The sequence below is a fragment of the Rhinoderma darwinii genome, chromosome 8 (genome assembly GCF_050947455.1).
Source record: "Rhinoderma darwinii isolate aRhiDar2 chromosome 8, aRhiDar2.hap1, whole genome shotgun sequence".
NCBI lineage: Eukaryota > Metazoa > Chordata > Amphibia > Anura > Rhinodermatidae > Rhinoderma > Rhinoderma darwinii.
The window spans coordinates 31490488-31511404 of NC_134694.1; the positions used below are offsets into that span (position 1 = coordinate 31490488).

Genomic DNA, 20917 nt, shown 5'->3' on the forward strand with positions numbered 1-20917 from the left:
CTGGCTGGATCGTCTTTCTCTACCCCAGGTTTTGCTGCTTCATAAGCTACTCTACATACTCCAATCTTTGCTTTGGGACTGCTACCTATGGAGCTGGGAGGGATTCACCATTGAGCAGGGAAGTACTTATATCCCTTTTCTTTTGTGCTACTTGTGTCATTTGTTTGTTCTCTCTGAAAAATAGAAGAAAGGACTTTATTGCTTGTCAGAATAATCTGATAAGAGTTGTAGTCTCTTGTGTGAGAAATCTGGTCCCTTTCAAGAAAAGTGGCTTAGTTGGAAAAAGCGTGAAATTGTTGTATCCTGGTGGGATCCTGTGGATAACTGAGCCCGTTCTAGCTGTACTCTATATTACCCTATATCCTCTATCCTATATTGGAGGTCTGTGTTTGATACTGCAATATCTAAACGTGGATCAGCTAGTTGTTCCTATTTCTAATTAAGCCTCCTATGCTATAGGCGTAAACTGAATTATGAATAGAGGAAAATGCGAACATGCAGCAGCGGGAAAAACTGTTGGAGGGGGCAGCAAAGAGAGTAATTTGAATGAAAGTGTTGCTGGGAAACTTACGAGATTTGCAAGAAAATCTGAAGGCACTAGTAGTGATACGAGTGCATTCCATTGGGCATTACAGAAACCATTAATATCTCATCTATAAACTCCCTGACTAAGGGAGAGACACAGGCTGAGTCTGGAATAAACATGGAGGAAGTCTCTTTAAGAGCTATACTGAATGCGGTCAACGTGTGTAATGAAAAATTGAGTGAGATGTCCACGCAGTTGGGATGGGTTGAACAAGAAGTAACATTCATCAGGCACGATGTTTCAAAAATGTAAGGAAGTATAAATGAAATGGAGAAGAAAATACAGGTAATGGAAGAAAAAGAAAAAGTTTGCCATTAATATTTACTGAAAATGGAGCATATAAATAAAGAAATGTTACAAAAAATGGAGTTAATGGAAGATAGTGCAAGGAGAAAAGACCTGCGATTCCTGGGTTTTCCTGAGAAATCGGAAGGTAGTGATATTAGGGATTTTATTACCAAATGGCTACAGGAAGTTCTGGATAAGGACACTTTTTCAATTTTTTTTATGCTCATAGAGTTCCAACAGGTCCCCCAAAAGCGGGGGTTTCCCCTAGACCGATACTGCTTAGATTACTGGCTTTTGAGGACCGGGAGAAGATACTCAGGAATGAGAGTTAAAGGGACACTGATGTTCAATTCAGAAAGAATTGCTATCTATCCGGACTTCTCATGGGAAACACAGAGAAGAAGGAGTAAATTTATCCTGGTCAAAAAAAGACTACAGCAAAATCAGATCAAGTACTCAATGCTGTATCCTGCAAAGATGTGTATTGTCTGGGAAGGAACTACAAAGTTCTTTGAAGTGCCTGAAGATATTCATAGTTGGTTGGACAGTTTATATCTTAAATAGAGAAACTTAGAGGCGAAATTAGATAGAGCCCTACATTATGGATCTGCTATGAACTTCAATTAAAAAGGTGCATGCTAGTTTTCAGATTGTCTGCAGAGCCAATAAAACAAATGAACATTGACCAACTTATGAGTCTGGCTAACTGGACATCCAGGATTTGAGTCTCTTTAGCACATATATTACTGAGCCATGGTTAGAATAAAAATAAAGTAGACACAAATGACTTGGGACTCACTTTTAGACTCACAAGCCATGCCGAGTTTGATGCCACCTGCTACAAATTAAAAAAATATGACATATGATAACAGGAGCCTGCTATTTCTATAATTTCAGATTGTGTTCAAGAATATGGCTCATCATCCCTTCAACATTTATCCCCAAGGACTGAGTAATGTGAGCTCTACTGACCGTTTTTTGACAGGTACTGTATTATTTTAATAACAACCATTACTAGATCTTCATGTAGGCACAAGTTGTCTTGTGCCTTAGATGCCGCTCATCAATTAGGTCACACCTTAAGTCAGTGGCAGCAGCGGAGTGCCCCCGTGCAAGAACAGTATTTGTATAACTTTACATTAGCTCACCAAAGAACACAACGCCGTCATGCCTCTCTAACAATTCATCCATAATTCTGAGCCATTGTCAATATCTTAGTCCATACATGCAATCCAATATGCAGTACATAGCTGCTTTTAAGGTGGCAATGGGCCCCCCTATCTGCTGGGCCCCTGTGCAGCTGCACAGATTGCACCAATGGTATGTCCGCCCGTGCCTTAAGTCATCCATGGCATTGAAATTTTTTTCTGCTCTTCTTCAAATTAAAGCAGAACAGTGTGGTGCACTTCAGACAACAGCTGCGCCATCTGCATCCTACCTCTTGTCCCTCCCTGGGTGTCCTCCTGTCATCTGCACTGTCCTTGTAATGACAGGGTAGGGAGACGGACAAGTGAGCCCTAATTTACCCGCAACCCAGTCCCTGCCTACTTGCACGTCCCGTACTAGGCGACGGCGTACAACTGGGCGACGGTCCCTACACTCAATATGTGCACGACAGACAAGACAAGACAGGGTAAACAGAAGAGAGGGAAGTGGGGCAGTTGCCCACGGCAACACCGTGAGCAACAGGAGTAGTGAACAAGCCGAGTCAAACCAGGAGAGTACAAGGTAACAAAAGCAGAGCAGAAGAATAGTAGTCAATCAAGCCAGGGTCAATATGGAGCAGGTCAATTGTAAGTAGTAGGAACAGCAGAGCCAGGAACCAGAGAGAATCACAGGCAAAGGACAAGCAGCAAATGAAGGTATACATAGACCAAGGGCGGGAGCTAGAACCGTCTGGCCAGGCTGTGATAGGTTCTCCCACTCCTGAGCCTACCAGCCTGAGTGGTAGCAGATCGAGTCACTCTAACAGACCTAGGCACAGATGCAGGCTGATTAACCATGGGCGTCGACACAGAAGCTGTGTCAGGAAAATCCTTTACAGTCCTATACCGACAGTTCAGGATACTCAATAATCACAGTTCACTGTATAACTTTTATACTTTTATCATTTTTTGCTTCAGCAGGCGCACTTACCCCAGGGCCACCTATAGGCACACAGAGGCCTACTGTACCAATAGGCAAATCCAGTCTCGGATACATGTTTCAACAATCATGTCTAGACAGAGGCAAATGCTTGTTTAAAGGGTAGGCTTAAAGGGGGTGTTCAGCATTACCCAAGATGGCTGTTTTTTCCCCAAAACAGCCCCACGCCTGCCCATGGGTTGTGTCTAGTATAGCAGCTCAACTCCATTGAAGTGAATGAGACTGTGCTGCAATACCACAAGTGTTTTACTGTTTTTGGAAGAAAGCACCCATGTTTATTTAATGCTGAACAACCCCTTTAAAATGGTTATCCGATGACATAAAATTGACGACCTAGCCTCACGATAGTCCATAATATTTTTTCGGTGGGGGTCCGACTTTCAGCACCCCTGCCAATCAGATGCTTCCCCTTCATTTCTTAAGCTGGCCATGCACCTTAAATATACTGTATATCGCTCGAACACGCCAATTACACCATCATCTATTGTGTATGGTGGCTCCCCAATTCTCCCACAAGTGCAGATGTTGGGGAAAAGAAGGTCGGGCCTATTGAATTTCAACATGCCCGATCATTTTGTTCGATAGTAGATATGCAACTGCCAGTAGAGTCTGTCAGCGGCTTTCTCCCATCTCCCTGTTGAAAACACATACACGTTCCGCATGGTTGAAAGTGCATGTGTCTGATTGAGTTAGAAGGAAAAGCTGTCGGCCGACAGCTATCTAAAGTGTATGGCCAGTTTTGCACAGCTCCATACAGGACAACGCTTTTACATTCGTAGCAACTTTGCACAGTATTACAGGTTCCTTTTATGTCCTCAAATAACCCCTATATTACAACATAAATTCTAATAATTAAGATATACATTCTCTATGGTAATATAATATATACAGCTATCTTTTTTTCTAGGAGAACTATTGAAGGATCATCCTATCCAACCAAATGAGTCCATAACATATATATGGCCAGTAACCAAATATGACAGCCCTGCTTCTTCCGATCCACGATGTCTTACTAGATATTATGCTAGTTTCCACAACCCACAGAGAGATTTAGCATCAGGCCTCATTGGACCACTTCTAATCTGTTCAAAACAGACGTTGGATCAAGGGGGAAATCAGGTACGGCAAACACTGTGGAACACAGGCAATGTGTGATTAGTTCCAAATTTACGAACTAATCACTGAAAATCATTTCCATAGATCTGTTATCTGATACATTAATATAACAGCCTTATGTATTAATCCAAATAAATCAACTTGTAATTTGCAAGTCCCCCCCCCCCCTCCTGGCAGGTAATTTACATATGTGCAATTATAATTATGTTTTAATAGTATTCTAACTGATTTCTCCGCTCCGTTAATGAATAACCCTTGGCTGGCGTCTCACATCTGTCGCTATTGCTGACTTTTATCCATTTCTTGCCATAGCCTCTTTTCGGCATGGTGATTGGGGGTGCAGTACAGGGCTACTCCCTAATTGGCTGTCCCCCGGCGTATGATGGTAGTTAGCGTCCCAACGCTATGGTCACAGAGGCCTGGCCAATAGCATTGGGAGATGTCCGTCACTGCTCTCCCAATGCGTGCCGCTCACGGGCCGACAACCACGTTTAACAAGATTGATGACTTTTTTCCTTTTGATGAAGTAGCGCTAATTGACTTCCCAATTTTTCTGCATCTAATGCAGTATATTATATGGTACTTTAAATAAAGGTCAATAAAAATTACAACCCGTAAAAGATAAGCTTTCCCTCCACCCCATTGATGGAAAATTACCAAAGTTATGGCTCTTGGAAGGCGGGGAGTGAAAAATGAAAATGGAAAAACAAAAAATGGCTTTGGCGCCAAGGTGTTAATATTTAACTTTATTAACAACGGGACAACATCTCATAGAGACAGCAAAAAAGATAATCACAGCACACTCTTTAGAAATTTCATGAATAAAGTGATATTTATTGAACTGTTGATTCAACATACCACATTCCCAGAGGTTGATAAAAAAATTTGTATATAAAGCGACAAATATAAGATAAGAACGTTTCAGTTCTCCCGACCTTACTCTCCAAGTCGCTCTAAATGAAAAACAGGGTATTATTGACCAAGCACTTCAAGTAAACAATGTAAAATAACCAGTGGTAGTGGGGGGTAGGATAAGGCATGGGTAAATGCATAAATATACATAATAACAATCAAATAAATAATAAGGAAAAAATCAGAGATAAAAGTTCCAGAAAATATCCAATGTACTAAATACTAAGCTATATGCATTACCATCTCATATCAAAAAATGTGCAGAGGTTGCTCTGTCAACAGCAAGTAGTTATGTATGCAATGGAGATCCTGCAGGAAGGTATATTGAGCAGAAACTTGCTTTAAGGAGTAGTGGCTTATGTGGATCATAGGAGCCAAGAAATACTGGATAGTTGACTAGACGACTGCTCAGTTAAGTGTCTATGTCACGGTTAGGGGGTATGCAGACCGACTAGGCCGCACCGCCGTAGCAGCGAGGCAGCTGGCCATATAACAGGGAACCCCAGAAATACAAAGTCCCGAACAAGGGTACTTGGATAGTCCAGACAGTGGCCGCAGCTCTGGCACAGATGGAGGTGGGTGCAGCAGGTAACGCCAGACGTGGCGGATGACAGCAGGTGCCGCATGTTGCGCCAGACGTGGCGAATCCCTCAGGTTGTGGCAGAAGACACTGGACGTGGCAGAAGACACTGGACGTAGCAAATGACAGCAGGTGCAGTAGACACGACTTCAACACTAGTAGGCACAGGAACAAGAACACAGCACGGGATACAGGAACAGGTAACAGGGCACGGTTAACAACTGGAATGGGAAAAACTAAGGGACCATTTGCAAGACAGACTTGGGATAAACTAACAACGCTCAGGCAAGGATCAGACAAGCTGGGGCCCTCTTATAGTACAGGAAATCATATGTGTTGATGATGATGATTTCCTACATGTGTGCGCGCTGGCCCCATTAAGAGCGGGCACAAGCGTGCGCGCGCACCCTACTGGACACAGCGGACCAGAGCGGAAGTGAGCGCTGGCATCTCCTGGGAAGGAGATGGGGACCAGCGCCCACAGATCCATGGCTGATAACGTCAGGAGGTGAGTGGACACGATGGCCCACGGCCATGGACGCTACAGTATCACCCTTCTTACGCCCCCTCTTCTTGGGACTAGAGCGAGATAGGAACTTCTTAACGAGAGCAGGGGCATCAAGGTTTTCCACCAGGACCTCTCCTCATGATCAAACCCTTTCCAGTCCACCAAATAGAAAGTCCTTCCTCCTACCCTCTTGCAGACCAGGATCTCACTGACCTCAAACACATCAGAAGAACTGCTGGGAGCAGTTGTGGAACAGGAAGTCTTGCTGTAGCGGTTCAGGACCACTGGTTTCATGAGGGACACATGAAAGGAGTTGGGGATTCTGAGGGTAGGAGGCAGCCGCAGTTTATAGGAGACCAGGTTAATCTGTTGCAGAATCTCAAAAGGACCGAGAAACCTGGGAGCAAACTTGTATGAAGGCACCTTCAAACGAATGTTCCATGAGGACAGCCAGACTTTGATACCTGGAAGATACTGCGGCGGCTCTCTTCTTCTTGTATCCGCTTTTCGCTTCATGCGATTGACAGCCAGCAAACTAGAGGACCGGGTCTGTTGCCAGATTTGCAGGAAGTCCCCAAATGCAGAGTCAGCAGTGGGTACCTGAGAAGTAGTAGACACTGGAAGAGGTACTCTAGGATGTTGACCGTAGACAATGTAAAACGGAGTGGAAGTGGTGGACTCGCTTGTGTGGTTGTTGTACGAGAACTCGGCCCATGAAGAAGCTGTACCCAGTTATCATGCTCTAAGGAGATGAAGTGACAGAGATAATTCTCCATATTCTGGTTGATCCTCTCGACTTGCCCATTGGACTGGGGTTGATAGGCTGAAGAAAAGTCCAATCTCACATCCAGGAGTTTACAGAGAGCCCTCCAGAACTTTGAGGTAAACTGTACACCCGAACGGACACAACGTGAAGGGGCAAGCCATGCCAACGGAAGATGTGCTGAATGAAGAGACTCGCCAGTCTAGGAGCAGAAGGTAGGCCGGTCAGCGGGATAAAATATGCCATCTTAGAGAACCGGTCCACCACCACCCAGACAGTGTTGCATCCTGCTGAGGGTGGAAGGTCAGTGACAAAGTCCATTGCAATGTGCTGCCAGGGGGCATTGGGTACAGGCAGAGGTTGAAGGAGGCCGGCAGGCTTTGTGTGAGTAACCTTGTTAGAAGCACACACCGGGCAAGAAGAGACAAAGTCCACAACATCCTTGGGCAGTGTGGGCCACCAGAAGTGACGAGCAATCAGGTCTCGGGTCTTATGAACACCAGGGTGCCCAGCCAGTTTAGAACTGTGTCCCCATCGGAGAATTCTTCTCCTGTCTGCTGATCGAACAAAAGTCCTCCCCGGAGGGATGTCTCTAACCTACAAAGGATTGGCAGTGATAATGCAGGACGGGTCTATGATAGTTTGAAGAGACTTCACCGTGTCATCCGTCTCAAATGACCTGGACAGGGCATTGGCCCTCACATTCTTGTCAGCGGGACGGTAGTGGAGAAGAAATTGGAAACGGGTGAAGAACAGCGACCACCTGGCTTGACGGGGATTTAGTCATTGAGCGGACTGAAGGTAGGTGAGGTTCTTGTGGTCGGTGTAGATCAGGATGGGGTGAGCTGCGCCCTTCAGCAGATGTCTCCACACCTACAGAGCCAATTTTATGGCCAGTGGCACCCGATCCCCAATAGAGTAATTGCGCTATGCAGAAGAAAAAAGTCTCGAGTATTAGCCACATACTACTGCCTTTCCTTTGGAGCTCCTCTGGAACAGAAGTGCACCTGCACCAACAGAAGAGGCATCCACCTCCAAAGAAAACTGTAGAGATACGTCAGGATGATGGAGGATCGAGGCTGAAGTGAAGGCCTTTTTGAGACTAATAAAAGCGGACTCTGCCTCTGGGGTCCACGCCTTGGCGTTCACACCCTTCTTGGTAAGGGTGGAAATAGGAGATGTCAGTGATGACAAGTTTGGGATAAACTGCCGGTAGAAATTAGCGAATCCCAGGAAACGCTGTATGGATCTCAGACCTTGAGGACGTGGCCACTCCAGAACAGCTCTCACTTTCTCAGGATCCATCTTGAGGCCGTGATCTGATATGATGTAGCCCTTGAAGGGCAGAGAACTCCTCTCAAAGACGCACTTCTCCAGATTGGCGTATAAACGATTCTCCCTTAATCGTAGTAGAACTTGACGGACATGCCTCCAATGAGTCGTTGGATCTGGGGAGAAAATCAAATATCATCAAGATAAACAACAACACAGATATAGAGGGAGATCTCGGAAGATATCATTAACAAATTCCTGTACTTCGTAGTGCCCGTCACGGGTGTTAAATGACGTCTTCCATTCGTCACCCCAGAGAATCTGGATTAGGTTATAAGCCCCCCGCAGGTCTAGTTTAGGAAATGTTTTGGCTCCTTGTATGCGATCAAACAGTTCAGATATAAGTGGCAACAGGTATTTGTTCTTGACCGTGATCTGGTTAAGACCACGGTAGTCAATGCAGGGTCGAAGGGATCCGTCTTTCTTTTTAAGGAAGAAGAAGCCAGCCCCGGCCGGGGAGGAAGACTTTCGTATGAAACCCCTCTCCAGATTCTCCTTGATATAGGCCGACATTGATAGAGACTCTGGCAAGGAGAGAGCATAGACTCGACCACGGGGGAGAGAGGTATTAGGAACCAGTTCAATGGGGCAGTCATAAGTCCGATGTGGAGGCAGCGTCTCAGCCTCCCTTTTGCTGAAAACATCTGCAAACTGAGCAAACTGGGGGGGGGCAGTCCCGCCAATGAGTGAGGTAGAGGAGGCTGGACAGGATGGATCTGCAACAGACAATGACCATGGCACTTGGAGCCCCATTGGAGAACCTCTCCGGAATTCCAGTCCAGGACTGGGGCATGTAGTCGAAGCCAAGGCAGGCCCAGCACAACAGGATTGATGGCCTTGGGAAAAACAAGGAAAGAAATTATTTCAGAATGAAGGACTCCAACCTGGAGCATCAACGGCTTGGTTTTAGAAATGATGGGATCAGGCAGAGGCAGTCCATTCACTGAGGCAACAGCCAAGGATGTCTCCAGAGGAACTGTGGGCAACTGAAGATGATCCACTAGCTCCTTTTGGATGAAGTTTGCAGCAGACCCAGAGTCAAGATAGGCAGAAACTCGATGCGTCCTCTCGCCGGATACTAGGGTCACAGGAATAGTCAGCTTGGAACAGAATGGTACCGTTCCACCTAGGGTTGTCTCTCCAACCAATCCTAGGCAATGGGGTCTCTCTGGTCTCTGGGAACACAAACGCACAATATGGCCTCCGAGGCCGCAATACAGACAAAGTCCAGAAGTGCGTCTGTGTTGTTTCTCCTCGATAGACAATTTGACATGGTTCATCTGCATAGGATCCTCTGGTGGGATGACTGAGGAGGATTGCTGGAAAGTAGATTCCAGCTTAGAAAGTTCTCTCTCCCGGAGAACCTCTTGGTAACGCTCCCGGATCCTCATGTCAACCCGGGTGGCAAGTAGGATAAGATCGTCCAGGGTAGATAGCAGATCGTCCTTAATCACCAAAGACAGTCCCTGGCAGAACATGGCCGCCAAAGCCTCGTTGTTCCAAGTTAACTCAGCAGCCAGGATACGGAACTGAATGGCATACTCGCCCATGGAGAGGTCTCCCTGGTGTAGGGTCAGCAGGGATGCAGCAGCGGAAGAAACTCTCCCAGGTTCCTCAAAGATCGAGCGGAAGGTCCGTAAGAAGCATTGTAAGTCACGTTTCTCTGGTCCCTGATGTTCCCACAGAGGATTAGCCCATGCCAGGGCTTTGCCAGTAAGGAGAGAGATGATGAAGGCGATCCTGACGTCATCCGAAGAGAAGGACCTGGCATGCAGTCTGAAGTGGATCAGGCACTGATTCAAAAATCCCCTGCAGGTCCTCGGGTCTCCGTCATAGCTTGGAGGTAGCGGCAATAAGCACAGGGGGTCAGTACTTGTATAGACAAGTGTAGCAGGAGGAACAGCAGGAATGGGTGCGGTGACGACTGTGGTTTGAGCAAGTAGCCGATGGGCTATGGCGTTCACCGACAGGAGGAGTTGGTCTTGCCGTGACTGGGGGTCTTGCATCTCGGCCAACACGGCTTGTGTCGTCAAGGTCTCAGGTTGACCAGTGGGGTCCATGGCCTGAGCGTACTGTCATGGTTAGGGGGTTTGTGGACCCACTAGGACGCACCGCCGTAGCAGGGAGGCAGCTGGCCAAACAACAGGGAACCCCAGAAATACAAAGTCCCGCACAAGGGTACCTGGATAGTCCAGACAGTGGCCGCAGCTCTGGCACAGATGGAGGTGGGTGCAGCAGGTAACGCCAGACGTGGCGGGTGACAGCAGGTGCCGCAGGTTGCGCCAGACATGGCGAATCCCTCAGGTTATGGCAGAAGACACTGGACGTGGCAGAAGACACTGGTTGTGGCAGAAGACACTGGACATGGCAAACAACAGCAGGTGCAGTAGACACGACTCCAACACTACACCGCGTTCCAAATTATTATGCAAATGTGATTTTTCGCTGATTTTCCCATTGAATTTGTGAGTATTTGGACAGTTTCTGCTTGAATATCTTTGCAGGGTGTCAGAATAGTCTCCCAGAGCTTCTGTTTTGATGTGAACTGCCTCTCACCCTCATAGATATTTTGCTTGAGGATGCTCCAAAGGTTCTCAATAGGGTCTCTCCTTTTATGCCCATAGCAGCCAATGACACAGAGGTATTATTTGCAACATGAGATGGTGCATTGTCATGCATGAAGATAATTTTGCTACGGTAGGCACGGTTCTTCTTTTTGTACCACGGAAGAAAGTGGTTAGTAATAAACTCAACGTACTTTGCAGAGGTCATTTTCACACCGTCAGGGACCCTAAAGGGGCCTACCAGCTCTCTTCCCATGATTCCAGCCCAAAACATGACTCCGCTGAGCATTGTTTAGGGGTGGCCGAATAATAGCTTTATGCACACTTGCAAACCTCTGGAGGATCCTACACCTTGAGGTTCGCGGGACTCCAGAGGCACCAGCGGCTTCAAATACCTGTTTGCTGCTTTGCAATGGCATTTTAGCAGCTGCTCTCCTAATCCTATTAATTTGTCTGGCAGAAACCTTCCTCATTATGCCTTTATCTGAACGAACCCGTCTGTGCTCTGAATCAGCCACAAATCTTTTCACAGTACGATGATCACGCTTAAGTTTTCTTGAAATATCCAATATTTTCATACCTTGTCCAAGATATTGCACTATTTCACGCTTTTCGGCAGCAGAGAGATCCTTTTTCTTTCCCATATTGCTTGAAACCTGTGGCCTGCTTAATAATGTGGAACGTCCTTCTTAAGTAGTTTTCCTTTGATTGGGCACACCTGGAAAACTAATTATCACAGGTGTCTGAGATTGATTACAATGATCCAAAGAGCCCTAAGACACAATACCATCCATGAGTTTAATTGAAAAAATAATAATTAAATGTTTATGAAACTTAAATCCAATGTACATAATAATTTGGAACACGGTGTAGTAGGCACAGGAACAAGAACACAGCAGGGATACAGGAACAGGTAACCGGGCACAGGCAACAACTGGAACGGGAAAAACAAAGGGACCATGTGCAAGACAGACTTGGGATAAACTAACAACGCTCAGGCAAGGATCAGACGGGCTGGGGCCCTCTTATAGTCCAGGAAATCATATGTTTTGATGATGATGATTTCCTACATGTGCGCGCGCTGGCCCTTTAAGAACGGGCACGAGCGTGCGCACCCTACTGGACACAGCGGACTGGAGCGGAAGTGAGCGCTGGCATCTCCTGGGAAGGACATCTGGACCTGTGCTCACAGATCCATGGCTGCGGGCGTCAGGAGGTGAGTGGACCCAACGGCCCGTGGCCATGGACATAACAGTCTATATATTTAGATATTTCTAACAGGTGATACCAGTAATGATGTCACTGAGGAATGGAGGAATAATGTCAAGTGAGCGCCAGTTAGATTAGCGTCTGTCCCTAGTGGTGGGCATTGTCACTTGAAATACGGCGCGCTGTAGCGCGCTGGCCAGTGACAGTGAAGGGAGGAGCAGGGGCGTCACTGTGATGCTCTCCGGTATCACCAGAAGTTACGTCAGAACCAGGGCCGGCCTTAGGATAGATGGCCCACTGTACAAAATTTACTTTCGCCACCCCATCATAAATAAAAAGCCCCATAAAAAGTATATTGCCCCCCTTTTTTGTGCCCCCATAGTATAATGCCCTTTATAGTGCCCACACACAGTATAATACCCACTTTAGTGCTCCACCCACACAGTATAATGTCCTCTAAGTGCTCCCACTTAGTATATTGCCCCCCACACAGTATTATGCCCCTTTAGTTCCCCCACACATTATAATGCCCCTTTAGTGCCCCCATGCAGTATAATGCCCCCATAGCAGCCCGCACACAGTATAATGGCTCATAGCTGCCCTCACACAGTATAATGCCCCCTTTAGTGCCCTCTACACAGTATAATGCCCCTTATTCCCCATCATAGTATAATGTACCCTTTAGTGAGCCACACACAGTATAATGCCTCCGTTAGTGTCCCCACACAGTATAATGCCCCCCATAGCTGCCCCCCACAGTATAATGCCCCTTTTACTGCCCCACAGAGTTTAATGCCCCATATTGCCCTCCTCCCCAGTATATCATCCCCTTTAGTAACCCCCACACAGTATAATGCTCCCCAAGTGTCCCCATAGAGTATAAATAATACCTTAGTGTCTGGAGGCCTGGGGAGTGAGCGGTGGTTGGTTTTCACTCACCACTCGTAGCTTCCGGGCGCTCCTTCTCTGCTTCGGCCCCCGGTGCTGTACTAAGTCTGACACATATTGCATTGTAATGTCACGTGACACATCACCACCTGTCAGTTTCAGTGCAGCACGGGCACTTGAGCAGAGAAGAAGTGCTTCAGAAACAGGGGAGCCATCGCAGTGCCCCCTTCCCCTTGCTGGAGTGATACGCCCTGTGCGATCAAACAGGTCACACACCCCAAAGGCTGGCCCTGGTCAAAACTAACGTCTGCCGGGTGTGGTATATGGTGGACAGCGCGCGTGCGAGCTAGTAAGTAGCAGTGGAAGGTAGCGATGATGCGTCCGGCATAACTGGAAGTGGCGTCATGAGTGACGCTGACCAAAATAGACCCACGTCACTTCCGGCGACCGTATCAAATCCCATTTGTCCATCCTATCCCACCTATAACATGGCTGCCATATTATATAGACTCCACATGCACAGAGCAATCTTGCATCAGTCACCACCATTGACGCGCCTGTTCCTAGTCCGCTTTGCCAGCAACTACTCTGCCGGGATCACCTCAACATGTAGCGACCTGGTAGCTTTCCCGCAGCGAATACCAGATCCCTGTATAGGATTAAAGGGTTAAGACTGGGGAGGCTACTTAGATAATGCCCTCAGAGGTGGCCCTAAGCTAAACTGGAGGAGTAGCCCAGTGGGACCACAACCTCCTGGTCATAACACATGCTGAGGTCCGTAGAGTCCTGGATAGAGTTCTTGGTTTTTTGCAATATCTCTGAGCATTGCACGCTCTGACCTTGGGGTGAATTTGCTGGGAAGATTGTGAACTGTCTGTTTCCACCTGTGAATAATCTTTCTGACTGTAGAATGTCAGATCTGTTTGGATGAATTGTTTGGAAATGGCCTTATAACCCTTCCCAGGTTAATGGGCAGCAACAATTGCTTCTCTAAGATCATTGTTGATGTCTTTCCTCCTTGGCATCGTGTTAACATACCTCCCAACTTTTAAGTATCACAAAGAGGGACAACCGATGTGGCGCGTGTAATGTGGCATAGCAATTCTTTGTCATTTTAAGCTAGGCCTCTAACCCCGCCGCCCAATCCTCACCCATATACACCCAGTTCAGCCCTCACAGTATCATGCTCCCATAGTGCCTCCCACAGTATAATGCCCCCCATAGGAACCCCCACGCAGTATAATGTCCCTATAGATGCCCCCACACAGTAGAATACCACATAGTGCCTTTCACACAGTATAATGCCCCCATAGCTGCCCCATATAGTACAATGCCCCCATAGATGCCCCCATACAGTATAATGCCCACAGAAATTCCCCCATACATCATAATGCCCCCATAGCTGCCCCATACAGTATAATGCCCCCATAGCTGCTCCCATACTGTATAATGCCCAAACAGATGCCCCCATACAGTATAATGCCCACACAATTCCCACATACAGTATAATGCCCCATAGCTGCCCCATACAGTACATTGTCCCCTTAGCTGCCACCATACAGTATAATGCCCCCTTAGCTGCCATCATACAGTATAATACTCTCGTAGCTGCCCTATACAGTATAATTCCCCCATAGCTGCCCCATGTAGTATAATGCCATCTTAGCTGCCCCTAGTGCCAGTGCCCACATAGTGCCACAGTGCCCACGTAGGTAGTGCCACACAGTGCCCATGTATATAGCTCTACAGTTTCCCCTGTAAATAGTGCCGGTTCAGCCCTCACAGTATCATGGTCCCATAGTGCCTCCCCCACAGTATAATGCCCCCATAGGACCCACCACGAAGTATAATATCCCTATAGATGCCCCCCCCACAGTATAATACCCCATAGTGCCTTCCACACAATATAATGCCCTCATAGCTGCCCCCACACAAATTCCCCCATACAGTATAATACCCCATAGCTGCCCCATAAAGTATAATGCCCCCATAGAGTATAATGCCCCCATAGCTGCTCCCATACAATATAATGCCCACACAGATGCCCCTCAGACAGTATAATTCCCACACAAATTTCCCCATACAGTATAATGCCCCACAGCTGCCCCATACAGTACATTGTCCCATAGCTGCCCCATACAGTATAATGCCCCCATAGAGTATAATGCCCCTATAGCTGCCCCCATACAGTATTAAGCCCCCTAAGCTGCCACTATACAGTATAATGCCCCCATAGCTGACCCCATACAGTATAATGCCCCCTTAGCTACCACCATACAGTATCAGCATTGTGAGAAACTAGACATGGACCGCACAATCCACAGTATATACGTTGATCTGAGCCGCTAGGCATAATTTAGAAACATGAACATGAGGTTCTTTGTAAACATTTTGATCAAACTGTATAAGCCCACTTGCCACTTCACGGCGACCTCTTTAAAGTGGGTCCCTACTCTAGCGGTTGCAGCACCGCATGGCGGCTACCACCACCGCAGCACCGCTCCTGCAGAGGGAGCAACCCAGCGGCCCAAAAGCACCCATGCCTTCAGACCGTGCCAAGCCTCCTTGGCTCTGGGCCACGTCCCCCCACAAGTGCAGCACTACAGCAACAGACACCACCATACAGCACCACAACATGTGAACAGATGGAATGAGCTCACCTTGCCATGCGCCCCCAGTGGCCAACTGAGAGCACCAGCAAGAGCAGGAACACTTATGAGGTCATTCTGGAATTAAAATCAGTTGGGTATTTTTTCAAATGCGTGGAGTGCTGGTACCAAGTAAAACAAAGGAAATGAGGAGGATAGACTATACAATATCAGCATTGTGAGAAACTAGACATGGACCGCACAATCCACAGTATATACGTTGATCTGAGCCGCTAGGCATAATTTAGAAACATGAACATGAGGTTCTTTGTAAACATTTTGATCAAACTGTATAAGCCCACTTGCCACTTCACGGCGACCTCTTTAAAGTGGGTCCCTACTCTAGCGGTTGCAGCACCGCATGGCGGCTACCACCACCGCAGCACCGCTCCTGCAGAGGGAGCAACCCAGCGGCCCAAAAGCACCCATGCCTTCAGACCGTGCCAAGCCTCCTTGGCTCTGGGCCACGTCCCCCCACAAGTGCAGCACTACAGCAACAGACACCACCATACAGCACCACAACATGTGAACAGATGGAATGAGCTCACCTTGCCATGCGCCCCCAGTGGCCAACTGAGAGCACAAGCAAGAGCAGGAACACTTATGAGGTCATTCTGGAATTAAAATCAGCTGGGTATTTTTTCAAATGCGTGGAGTGCTGGTACCAAGTAAAACAAAGGAAATGAGGAGGATAGACTATACAATATCAGCATTGTGAGAAACTTGGCTCTGGGCCACGTCCCCCCGCTAGAGTAGGGACCCACTTTAAAGAGGTCGCCGTGAAGTGGCAAGTGGGCTTATACAGTTTGATCAAAATGTTTACAAAGAACCTCATGTTCATGTTTCTAAATTATGCCTAGCGGCTCAGATCAACGTATATACTGTGGATTGTGCGGTCCATGTCTAGTTTCTCACAATGCTGATATTGTATAGTCTATCCTCCTCATTTCCTTTGTTTTACTTGGTACCAGCACTCCACGCATTTGAAAAAATACCCAGCTGATTTTAATTCCAGAATGACCTCATAAGTGTTCCTGCTCTTGCTTGTGCTCTCAGTTGGCCACTGGGGGCGCATGGCAAGGTGAGCTCATTCCATCTGTTCACATGTTGTGGTGCTGTATGGTGGTGTCTGTTGCTGTAGTGCTGCACTTGTGGGGGGACGTGGCCCAGAGCCAAGGAGGCTTGGCACGGTCTGAAGGCATGGGTGCTTTTGGGCCGCTGGGTTGCTCCCTCTGCAGGAGCGGTGCTGCGGTGGTGGTAGCCGCCATGCGGTGCTGCAACCGCTAGAGTAGGGACCCACTTTAAAGAGGTCGCCGTGAAGTGGCAAGTGGGCTTATACAGTTTGATCAAAATGTTTACAAAGAACCTCATGTTCATGTTTCTAAATTATGCCTAGCGGCTCAGATCAACGTATATACTGTGGATTGTGCGGTCCATGTCTAGTTTCTCACAATGCTGACCACCATACAGTATAATGCCCCCTTTAGCTGCCCCATATAGTATAATGCCATCTTAGCTGCCTCCATGCAGTATAATGGTGTCTTAGCTGCCCCTAGTGCCAGTGCCCACATAGTGCCACAGTGCCCATGTAGATAGTGCCACACACAGTGCCCATGTATATAGCTCTATAGTGTCCTCTGTAGGTAGTGCCATATAGGGCTGCAATGCCCATGTAAATAGTGCCACACCCACCCTTGAAGATAGCACCACCCCCTGTAGATAGTGCCTTTGGGGCTCCCTCTAGTAGTGGCATCCCCAGCCAGAGCATCGGCCACACTATGGCCGGGGATGCCGCTCCAGTAGGTGCCCCTGACGTCACTGTCCATTTAAGGATAGTGACGCCAGGGGCTCCCTCTAGGAGCGTAATCCCCAGCCAGAGCGTCGGAGTCAAAGAGGGTGAACTTTGTTTTTCTCATGACTGTAGATCGACAACACAACAGGTTGTAAAATGTGCAGAACTATACGGTGTCAGTCATGTGACCACAATTTTTTTTTAATTTTTAGATTGTCACAGATAAGGAACATATTCTTTTCTTCTCTGTATTTGATGAAATGCTTAGCTGGTACCGTGATCAAAACATCCAAAGCTCAGAAAACATAACCACAAGTGAGAAGTCTCCAAGAGAAAGTATGCTGTACAGTAAGTTTAACCCTCAGATAACTCTTTGTTTATAAATCTCTTGTATCTAGAGGCAGAGTTAACCCTTTAAAATCCAGGTTTCATGCAAGCTGTGCCCAATCAAGCTTGGCTTAGCATGAAAATGATCATGGGTAATTTCTTGTTATTGGAGCCTGGCAGAGGAAATTGGGAAGCATTGGCAACTATTGATATCCTGAGTGCAGCTTTCTGCTCAAATTCACTTTGGAATGGACAAAGCAAATGGTCTGAGTGATTTTGAATATTGCCTGATTGTAGGAGCTAGGCGGTAAGATCTTCAAATTGTATATAATACATTATTACTAAAAGTAATTTTTTGACATGAGGATGCATGGGAGAATGTTAGACTCACATGTTCTATTGGAAAATATTAAAATGTATTTATTATTTATTGCCGCATTTTATGGCGCATGCCAGATATGAAATGCAAGGCATATGGAGGTAAAGTCCGACCCCACAGACATATTTTTTGCATTTGCATGGAACCGTGATACATTTATGTGCATGAGCCCTAATTCAGACCTAATACTTAGTTACTTACTTTATGTTAAAATTTGGTCCCTGGGTGAGCACTTGGGGACCATAGTTGTGTGGACAATCTTTATCACTGTCATTTACCCAATGTTAAATCAAGGTTATATTTCCTCTATTTCCTTTATTTAGGCAATTTGATGCAGAAGGAGGTATCGATAAACTACTGGCCCATTACAAATAAAAATATACTGTATATACCCAAAGTTTATATGACCTCCACATAAGCCTAATAGTATGTAATGTATTTTCCCTATTTGACTGCAGGTACTTTAAAATCCCTTTTTTTGTCATCAATGGTAAATGGCAGTGTTTCTCAACTCAGGTCCTCAAGAGCCCCCAAGAGGTCTACCAAAGAGAATGCAACTGTGGTGATTCTTCATACACTGACAAAATTGATATCACCTGCACAATACTAAGGAGATCATGAAAACATGATCGGTTAGGCTTTCTGTGGTCTACCGTTACTGTATATCATCATCAATAAAGCATTGCAAGGACATGAACATATCTGAAACCAGACATTGCTGTGCTGTATATATTATTTGTGCACTATACATGCTATATTAACCAATATATTTCTTTCTTAGCTATAAATGGTTTGGCGAGTTCTCTCCCCCTAACTATTTGCCAGAATGAGGTCAGTGTATGGCACGTTTTGAATTTAGTTCAGGACACAGAACTACTATCAATTTACTTTGGAGGCATTACATTTTCTGTAGACGCAAGTTATGAAGAAACACTGACGCTTTTTCCAATGAATGGGAAGACCGTTACTATGGTCAAGGAGAAAACAGGTCAGTAAGATTAATGGAAATCAGTGACATGAATTGGCTCCATGGCTGTAGTGCAAAATTTTAACTAGATCTTCTTTACACATACACCTGGATGTCCAACTTTAGCAGGCTCGATAATAGTTCAACATGTCATTCTGTTATACTGTACTTGTGAATACTGGTAATGAAAATCACTTGATAGTTTTGGATAAATTTAAAATATCATGAGGTGTCCCGCTAGGACCTATTGCAGATTATGGGCTTCATAGAGGGGTATTCGTCAATGGGACCCCCTTCTATTAGCCAGAGCGGAAAGCTGCTGTTGGCAGCGGCTCCCTCTCTGGAGGACTCAGCTCGACCATGCACAGTAGTACTTGGTTGTCCAGTCCTTTGAATGGACACCATGCCACACCACAGTCCTTCTGCAGCAGATTTTAGCTGCTGGACCAGAGGTGATCAGTTGATCGCCAACAGACACTCAGTTAGAAAAGTTGTTGTCCAGATGGGGCAAAACTTTAAATGCAAAATTTTAGAGGATTGAATCTGTACATATTTTATGTCTCCTCGAACATTACTGTCAGCATGTACTTAAAGGGAATATGCAGTCTCTTTAATATTGATAGGCCATAATCTAGCACAAGCATTATTAATATTAGCTATTCTGTAATGCTGTTTTATAAGCCTGCTTATTGACTGACTTGTTGAGTTTTCTCAATGCAGGGTACTGGCCTGTGACATCTAGATCATCATTGGCAGAGTTAGGTATGAAAGCAACATTAAGTGTTTCACACTGTGAAAATTTTCAAGATGAATACTTTGATTATGATCAAGATGATCTGAAGGATTTTCATCAAGATTCTCCATTATACCAATATCCTTTGGATACCACTCACAGAATGTTTCCTTTTGGACCGCGCAGCATGTCAGGTGAAAAGAAAACTGCTGGACATTTGGAAAATGCGATAAGTGGTGATGATGAGGCTCTTGAAATTTTTAATAACTCATCTAATCCAGATATAGCAATGCGCAGTAAAACTGACAAAAAAGAAATAAAAAAAGAGGAAATTCAGGACATAAATAAATTACATAGGGATGAAAAGGAAGAAAGTTATCTTTCAGACAAGCAAATACAGAATAAATCCAAACTTACTGTGGGTGGAACGGATGCTCAGGTAGACTTTTATTATGATGATTACAACAGTGCTGATTTGGAATACATTGATATATATGGAGACCTACCGGAAAAAGACCCTCGTAGTTCTGAAGGACAACTGCGGACATATTTCATTGCAGCTGTGGAAGTCATGTGGGATTATGGAGCTGGAGACTCACCATACTTTATCAAACAAAAGTGAGTACTTCATTATACTTTATATAACCGAAAAAAACAGCATGGATCTGGTCAGCCCAAGAAAAATACAATGCAGCCGTCAGCAAACATGTGGTCAAGTGTGAGCTAGATCCTGGGGCGTGTACCCACAAAGCATCCAAAACATATATATATATATATATATATATATATATATATATATATATATATATATATATATATATATAACCTAAAGAAAAAGATGCCAATTGACAAGAGGTGTACGAAAATAGAAAAATACTTTATTCAAGATGACACATAAGTATACAATGATTTAAAAAGAATCCACAAACCAACAGGTTAAAAAGGACATACAAGTAATGCAACTCACAAAATGAATATACCATGTAAAAAAAGAGTATGTGTGAATAAACAATGTCTGGTAGCATGACCTAACACTGTATGCGTCTGCAAGCTGTATACTGCCCGCAAAAGTTACACAAAGTTAAATGTATATCTACCATATGGTCTCACATTGCACTTCACTGTACGGAGGGTCACTTTTACAATATCTCCCTCCTTTCTCAGCTTTCACATTATCGTT

The 20917-nt window shown here is 45.7% G+C and overlaps 1 protein-coding gene across 1 annotated transcript in view; it reads left to right on the plus strand.

Moving 5' to 3' along the window:
• The window catches only part of F8 (coagulation factor VIII), a 145519-nt gene that overhangs the window by 32778 nt on the left and 91824 nt on the right, over positions 1-20917 (plus strand). The window contains exons 10-14 of the mRNA XM_075834232.1: positions 1772-1859; positions 3927-4138; positions 17544-17679; positions 18819-19025; positions 19725-20355. Of these exons, the coding sequence (XP_075690347.1) occupies positions 1772-1859; positions 3927-4138; positions 17544-17679; positions 18819-19025; positions 19725-20355 (1274 nt within the window). The remainder of the gene's footprint in view (positions 1-1771; positions 1860-3926; positions 4139-17543; positions 17680-18818; positions 19026-19724; positions 20356-20917) is intronic.